Consider the following 9,349-nt stretch of genomic DNA (forward strand, 5'->3'; position numbering starts at 1 on the left):
TCTCACTTTGGTGAGAAGCGAACATTACTAAGCCGTAAGCATAACATGCTTCTTTATGTTGCATGTTAGCCGCTTTTTCTAAATCACGAAGTCCTATATTCGGATATATTGAGTCAAAATAATTTCTTAACCCGTTGCGTAAAATAGCATTTGGGTTCCCCGCAATATATGCGTCAAAGTAAACACATCGTAACTTATGGATTTTCCAATGTGATATTCCCCATCTTTCGAACGAAAGCCTTTTATAAACCAAGGAATTCTTGGAACGTTCTTCGAATGTCTTACAAACTGATCATGCCTTAAATAGTTGTGCCGAGGAATTCTGACCGACTCTAGACAAGATTTCATCAATCATGTCTCCGGGTAGGTCTCTTAAAATATTGGGTTGTCTATCGATTTTGTGTTTTTATACTGTAAAATAGACAAGAGTTAGATTCATAAAAAAAATACTTATTAATACAAGCAATTTTTACATATATCATAAAGCATAAGCACACTATATTACATATATTACACCACACGAATACAACTATCTTATTCCGACTCGCTCGTTTCTTCTTCTTCGGTTTTGGTTTGTTTTGACAAGTTTCTAGGGATATATGATGTTCCCCTAATACGAGCCGTCGTTTTCCACATTGGTTTAGAAAAACCTGGTGGTTTAGAGGTTCTCGGGTTATTGTCACAACTTAAGAAATACGGGTGTTGACGATACATATAAAGTTCATCGGGGTTGGAATCAGATTTCTCTATTTTTATGCCCTTTCCCTTATTGTTCTCTTTTGCCTTTTTAAATTCAGTTGGGGTAATTTCTATAACATCATCGGAATCCTCGTCGTGATCCGATTCATAGGAGAATTGGTAATCCTCCCAATATTTTGCTTCCTTGGCGGAAACACCGTTGACCATAATTAACTTTGGTTGGTTGGTTGAGGATTTTCTTCTACTTAACCGTTTTATTATTTCCCCCACTGGTTCTTCTTCTGGTTCCGATTCTTCTTCCGGTTCCGACTCTTCTTCCGGTTCCTCTTCGGGAACTTGTGAATCAGTCCACGAATCATTCCAATTTACATTCGACTCTTCATTATTATTAGGTGAGTCAATGGGACTTGTTCTAGAGGTAGACATCTATCACATAATATCAAACACGTTAAGAGATTAATATATCACATAATATTTACATGTTAATAATATATAGTTTCCAACAAAAATGTTAAGCAATCATTTTTAAAGAAAACACGGTCGAAGTCCAGACTCACTAATGCATCCTAACAAACTCGATAAGACCAACGCTCGGATACCAACTAAAATGTCCCGTTCTTATTGATTAAAAACGTTCCATATTAATTGATTTCGTTGCGAGGTTTTGACCTCTATATGAGACGTTTTTCAAAGACTGCATTCATTTTAAAACAAACCATAACCTTTATTTCATAAATAAAGGTTTAAAAAGCTTTACATAGATTATCAAATAATGATAATCTAAAATATCCTGTTTACACACGACCATTACATAATGGTTTACAATACAAATATGTTACATCGAAATCAGTTTCTTGAATGCAGTTTTTACACAATATCATACAAACATGGACTCTAAATTTTGTCCTTATTTTAGTATGCAACAGCGGAAGCTCTTAGTATTCACCTGAGAATAAACATGCTTTAAACGTCAACAAAAATGTTGGTGAGTTATAGGTTTAACCTATATATATCAAATCGTAACAATAGACCACAAGATTTCATATTTCAATACACATCCCATACATAGAGATAAAAATCATTCATATGGTGAACACCTGGTAACCGACATTAACAAGATGCATATATAAGAATATCCCCATCATTCCGGGACACCCTTCGGATATGATATAAATTTTGAAGTACTAAAGCATCCAGTACTTTGGATGGGGTTTGTTAGGCCCAATAGATCTATCTTTAGGATCCGCGTCAATTAGGGTGTCTGTTCCCTAATTCTTAGATTACCAGACTTAATAAAAAGGGGCATATTCGATTTCGATAATTCAACCATAGAATGTAGTTTCACGTACTTGTGTCTATTTTGTAAATCATTTATAAAACCTGCATGTATTCTCATCCCAAAAATATTAGATTTTAAAAGTGGGACTATAACTCACTTTCACAGATTTTTACTTCGTCGGGAAGTAAGACTTGGCCACTGGTTGATTCACGAACCTATAACAATATATACATATATATCAAAGTATGTTCAAAATATATTTACAACACTTTTAATATATTCTGATGTTTTAAGTTTATTAAGTCACCTGTCCTCGTTAGTAACCTACAACTAGTTGTCCACAGTTAAATGTACAGAAATAAATCGATAAATATTATCTTGAATCAATCCATGACCCAGTGTATACGTATCTTAGTATTGATCACAACTCAAACTATATATATTTTGGAATCAACCTCAATCCTGTATAGTTAACTCCAACATTCACATATAGAGTGTCTATGGTTGTTCCGAAATATATATAGATGTGTCGACATGATAGGTCGAAACATTTTATACGTGTCTATGGTATCTCAAGATTAAATAATATACAATACAAGTTGATTAAGTTATGGTTGGAATAGATTTGTTACCAATTTTCACGTAGCTAAAATGAGAAAAATTATCCAATCTTGTTTTACCCATAACTTCTTCATTTTAAATCCGTTTTGAGTGAATCAAATTGCTATGATTTCATATTGAACTCTATTTTATAAATCTAAACAGAAAAAGTATAGGTTTATAGTCGGAAAAATAAGTTACAAGTCATTTTTGTAAAGGTAGTCATTTCAGTCGAAAGAACGACGTCTAGATGACCATTTTAGAAAACATACTTCCACTTTGAGTTTAACCATAATTTTTGGATATAGTTTCATGTTCATAATAAAAATCATTTTCCCAGAATAACAACTTTTAAATCAAAGTTTATCATAGTTTTTAATTAACTAACCCAAAACAGCCCGCGGTGTTACTACGACGGCGTAAATCCGGTTTTACGGTGTTTTTCGTGTTTCCAGGTTTTAAATCATTAAGTTAGCATATCATATAGATATAGAACATGTGTTTAGTTGATTTTAAAAGTCAAGTTAGAAGGATTAACTTTTATTTGCGAACAAGTTTAGAATTAACTAAACTATGTTCTAGTGATTACAAGTTTAAACCTTCGAATAAGATAGCTTTATATGTATGAATCGAATGATGTTATGAACATCATTACTACCTCAAGTTCCTTGGATAAACCTACTGGAAATTAGAAAAATAGATCTAGCTTCAAAGGATCCTTGGATGGCTTGAAAGTTCTTGAAGCAGAATCATGACACGAAAACAATTTCAAGTAAGATTTCCACTCGAAATAAGATTGTTATAGTTATAGAAATTGAATTAAAGTTTGAATATGATTATTACCTTGTATTAGAAAGATAACCTACTGTAAGTAACAAAGGTTTCTTGATCTTGGATGATTACTTGGAATGGATTTAGAAAACTTGGAAGTAAACTTGCAATCTTGGAAGTATTCTTGATTTTATGAAACTAGAACTTTTGGAATTTATGAAGAACACTTAGAACTTGAAGATAGAACTTGAGAGAGATCAATTAGATGAAGAAAATTGAAGAATGAAAGTGTTTGTAGGTGTTTTTAGTCGTTGGTGTATGGATTAGATATAAAGGATATGTAATTTTGTTTTCATGTAAATAAGTCATGAATGATTACTCATATTTTTGTAATTTTATGAGATATTTCATGCTAGTTGCCAAATGATGGTTCCCACATGTGTTAGGTGACTCACATGGGCTGCTAAGAGCTGATCATTGGAGTGTATATACCAATAGTACATACATCTAAAAGCTGTATATTGTACGAGTACGAATACGGGTGCATACGAGTAGAATTGTTGATGAAACTGAACGAGGATGTAATTGTAAGCATTTTTGTTAAGTAGAAGTATTTTGATAAGTGTCTTGAAGTCTTTCAAAAGTGTATGAATACATATTAAAACACTACATGTATATACATTTTAACTGAGTCGTTAAGTCATCGTTAGTCGTTACATGTAAATGTTGTTTTGAAACCTTTAGGTTAACGATCTTGTTGAATGTTGTTAACCCATTGTTTATTATAACAAGTGAGATGTTAAATTATTATATTATCATGATATTATGATATATAATATATCTTAGTATGATATATATACTGTTAAATGTCGTTACAACGATAATCGTTACATATATGTCTCGTTTCGAAATCATTAAGTTAGTAGTCTTATTTTTACATATGTATTTCATTGTTAATACACTTAATAATATATTTACTTATCATTTAACATAATTAACCAAGTGTATCAATATCTTAATATGATTCATATGTACCTAGTAAGACGTTGTTATAACGATAATCGTTATATATATCGTTTTCGAGTTTCTTAAATTAATAGTCTCATTTTTTATGTATATAACTCATTGTTAAAATACCTAATGAGATACATACTTATAATAAAATCATGTTAACTATATATATAACCATATATATATGTCATCGTATAGTTTTTACAAGTTTTAACGTTCGTGAATCACCGGTCAACTTGGGTGGTCAATTGTCTATATGAAACATATTTCAATTAATCAAGTCTTAACAAGTTTGATTGCTTAACATGTTAGAAACACTTAATCATGTAAATAACAATTTCATTTAATATATATATAAACATGGAAAAGTTCGGGTCACTACACACTGCTTTGTCTATCTGATTATTTGTTATATTTATTTTCGCGTTATAAGTTTAATCAAACCCCCATTTTACAACATAAATATTCAGAATAATTATAAGTCTAAAAATCTTAAACGCTGTGAACGAATTCGTAACTTTCAAACAATAAGATTAGGTTTATTTTAAACATATCATACATCTAAGATCCGAACTTTCAACCATTAAAGATCTGAACAAAAAAAATTCAACCATTAAAGTTATGAACCTTCAAATCAAGTTCCACCAAATTCGTACATCGATTCGTACTCGGATTCGTGTTCATAATGATTTCGTGTTCATAAAACGTTGTTAAAATTGAAGTTCCACCAAATTCGTACTCCGATGAATTTAGATCTTGTGTAACATCATCTTCTTACACCATCGTACAAAATCAGATCTAGTGTAACATATCTAGTGTACACCGATTCGTGTTCATAAATGATTTCGTGTTTCACCGAATTCAGATCTAGTGTAACATCATCTTATCGTTACCACCGCCGTCGAAATCGCAAACTAGATCTAGAAATCAACAAGCTGAGATAGACCAACTTGTTTAAACGAGATTTAAAAACTCAAAATCGCAAACGATATCCGACGGGCCGTTGAGTTTCAATCTTAGGAAATTGAATATGACTCGGAACCCTGATATTGAAACCCAGATTAAAGAAATCACTTTTTGAATTTTTTTTCTTTTCGAACCAGCAGAAATTTTATTAGAAAAAAAAAAAATACATAGGCTTTTGAAGCCACATGTTCCAACTTATACATTTTCGACCTCTATTACAATACCAATAAAAAGACATGTCACGAATAAAATCAAAGAGCTCATTTTTCCGAATAGGAGAAGGCCCAAAAACAACACTATTCTGAAGCTTCCATAACTACAATCAATCACATACTCAATACTAACGGACTTCTAATAACTTTTCTATCAAATAATGCATCAAAACGAGTTCGAACAATTTTATGTTTATATGTTCGAACATGAAGAATTGTGTTCGTACTCGAGTCAGAATAGGTTTGAGTATAATGAGGTTGGGGTTGTTGTGACGTTTTGGGACCTTATTATTGTCTTTGATTCCGAAACATTGTTTGGGAATCATCAATCGCCATTTTCTAGTATTGAATCCTGGAATTACCTTGAATTGTATGTGAATACTTGCAATGACCATAAAACACTCTATCCCAAATCCAGGTTCAACAACCTTCAAATGAAAGCAGAACTCCTATTTATAGTTTTCTGATTTTATGCAGAGTGCGTTTTGTTATCAACAATCCATTCACACTATCTGTTAATACTTGCAAGTCATCCACTAATTCTCGCGAGTCATCCATTAATTCTTGCGAGTTATTCGCTAATTCTTGTGACTGATACTTCTTTTATATATGCACAACTTATGGCGTGTATTTCATATGCTTGACTACGCATATGATTAGTGAGTTCGAACAGTGACTTGTGTTAAACTGTTCGAACCTATTATATATTTTGACACTTGTAAAAAATTTGTATTTCGTTACATTTTTTACAAAACTGCATTTTAATTAATTTCCCATTATATTATTGTTAGTTTGTTATGCTTTTTTATATATTAGCCAAAAATCATGTCACTTGATCTTTCTTTTTTGCAAAGTATCAAACATATTATTATTCTTTTGTTGATACTCCGTATAAAACTATTCAACAAATCACTCAATTAAACATTTGGCTATGTTACAGACTTACATCCGAATATGGAATTATTTATCGAATAGACTTAAATTTACATGTTTTATAATCTCGAAAAATTAAAATTATTGAATTACTATACTAGTAATCCGTATATAATATAGTAATATAAAATAATTTGGAGCTACTTTCGCGTTAAATTGACTGATAATGGAGCATCGTGTAAGATGTTGACGAAGACTTGTGATTTAAATCCAAATTTCAACTATATACAAGTACATAACAGATGTATTGAATGAATTATAACCATATAATTAATATCTCATCCAAATTATCCAACTCCACAATTGAGGTGTGCTTAACAGATGTGATAATTGAATGAACTTGTAAATATCAAGTGACCAAGTCTTAGTTAACAGCCTGGAATTTAAACTTCTAGGCAAAGGAATGTAAACAGTTTCAGCACAATGTACAACTCATCATAGCATCATCCTTTATCCTTCATATTTATAAATTAACACAAGTCCATCACATCACATTTTTGTACAAAACAACCTCAAAAACCAAAATGAACCCAAATGGACAATCCAACACCAGCCCAGGACGCGGCAAAGAACCACAACACCCTAACATCAAACAAGAACGCGACAAAGAACCACAGCACCCCAACACCAGCCAAGAACGTGACAAAGAACCACAACAGTACCAACAACCCCGGTACACCGGCTATGGACCACAAACTCAGTACAACCCTACACAACCACAACAGTATCAACCACAACAGTTCCAACCACAACAGTACCAACCACCACAGTTCCCAACACAACAATATCAACCACAACAGTATCCAACACAACAATACCAACCACAACCGTACCAACCACAACAGTACCCAACACAACAATATCAACCACAACAGTACCAACCACCCCATTACGGTGGCTATGCATCACCTTATTGTAACCCAGTGCCATATAACCCACCACAATCAGGACCTCATGATCCACCGCCACAGCCACCTAACCACCCTCAGGATAAAAATCCTGAACCTAAAAAAGCTGATCATAAAAAACCAACCGATCATGAAAAACCTGAAAAATGGTCTGATTATAGAGGAGGAGTTAGGATTTATAACAAGGCTAAAGTGAACTATTCTCTCACCATCCATGGGGGTAAAGTCATTCTTGCACCAGCTCGCCCCTCCGATCATCATCAGGTAAATTATTTGTTTGGACAAGTAGTTGATTTTTTTAAACGTACATGACCAATTTATTGAACTGTTTTGTTACAATTTGTACAACAGCATTGGATTATAGATCTGAAACATAGTACAACAGTGAGAGATGAATCGGGTCATCAATCTTTTTCGTTGGTGAATAGAGCCACTGGTCAAGCATTGAAACACTCCATTGGTGTAAGTTTTCCGGTAAGTGCATACGTACCCATATATTCATATTCATAGCATATATATGTACATATAAATATATAGTACCTAAAGTTTAATTATATGAAGTTTACACGTAGTATAATTTAGTAGTTTGTTACTTTTGTAGGTACAATTGGCTCATTACAACCATCATCACAGCCCTGTCGAACCGTACAGGTCTGTTCTATGGAGTTTTAGTGAGAACCATGGTGAGGGTTATAGGTCGATCAGGGCTGTTAATAATATTCATCTTACGCTCAGTGGTAAACATGGTACCAAAAAAAATGGTGACAGCCATGATGGCACAAAGATTGTTATGTACAATTGGAAGAAACAGGATGCATCACAATTGTGGGCCATCGGCCCTTATAATTAATTATGTAAGCTCTTCAATGACATATCTATATACTTGATCAAGTTACTTAATTTAGATTCAATGGTTTTGGAAAAAAAAAGTTACTACATTTTCTTAGTCATGACTCTTGACTAATGTTTTGATGTTTTTACCTTTTTTTTTTTTTTTTTTTTTTTCTTCTAATAAACTAATGTAATTAATGCATGTTGGAGTATTTTTTTTTTCTCACTAGCTAGCTAACAGTTCTTATATCAGTGTATAGAAACTTATTGCGTTAGGAATGGTGATTTGTGTAGGATACGGTGTCGTAGCATTTTATATGATGTTCCTGAAGTTTTGTTATCATGAGGTTACGGTGTCGATCTTGGCTGGTGGGCGTTGCATGTTTTGTGTTATCTTTTTTTATATATATCCCTTTCAACTTTAATTAAGTACGTGGTTTTGTTTTTCTTATATATATATATATATATATATATATATATATATATATATATATATATATATATATATATATATATATATATATATATATATATATATATTGTATTTGTGATGATCATTTAAAAAGCTTCAAGTCTATGTCTACTACGATGTATGTTATGCTGTTTTTTGCAACATAAAGGTTTCCCACAATTTTACCATTTTCGACTTCTTTTTTTAACCATCGAAAATAGCGCATTTGAAGTTTACGTACTACACAAGTATTTAGAACACTTAGAAACCAAATGTTGCATGTATATACCCTAGTTTCAATCTACACCCCAACAATGTTTAAGGAGAATAAAAATGAAATTCCTAATGTGAGGTCCGATCGATCATTACAAGAAAGTAGGCTATTGTCGTCACCGCTCATAGCCCATGTTTTTGTCGCCTTACCATTAAATTTTTGAATGTCTCTCTTTATGACTTGATATGTGATAATAAGTAGATAAATAATAATTGGAGTGCATAAAAAAACTTCTAAATATAAAAGGGCAAATGGCCCAAAAAGGTAACATAAGTTATCAAATTTGACAATCAAGGTAACCCTCAAAAAAAGATGCCCGAAAAGGATTCCAATTTAATTTTTGCGCAAGAAAAGGATTGTGTGTTTAAAATTTTTAAAATTGAGGTAATATCCAATGAAAAATAATAATCTAAA

At 32.2% G+C, this 9,349-nt stretch overlaps 1 protein-coding gene across 1 annotated transcript; it reads left to right on the forward strand.

Moving 5' to 3' along the window:
• Nucleotides 1-6,924: 6,924 nt before the first annotated feature.
• Nucleotides 6,925-8,635, forward strand: LOC139898208 (uncharacterized). Its single transcript, XM_071880934.1, has 4 exons — nucleotides 6,925-7,643; nucleotides 7,731-7,853; nucleotides 7,981-8,233; nucleotides 8,505-8,635. Exons 1-3 carry the CDS (start codon nucleotides 6,996-6,998, stop codon nucleotides 8,227-8,229), a joined length of 1,020 nt encoding a protein of 339 aa, XP_071737035.1. The 5' UTR covers nucleotides 6,925-6,995; the 3' UTR covers nucleotides 8,230-8,233; nucleotides 8,505-8,635.
• The last annotated feature ends 714 nt before the right edge of the window (nucleotides 8,636-9,349 follow it).

Source organism: Rutidosis leptorrhynchoides, chromosome 3 (assembly GCF_046630445.1).
Source record: "Rutidosis leptorrhynchoides isolate AG116_Rl617_1_P2 chromosome 3, CSIRO_AGI_Rlap_v1, whole genome shotgun sequence".
Lineage (NCBI taxonomy): Eukaryota > Viridiplantae > Streptophyta > Magnoliopsida > Asterales > Asteraceae > Rutidosis > Rutidosis leptorrhynchoides.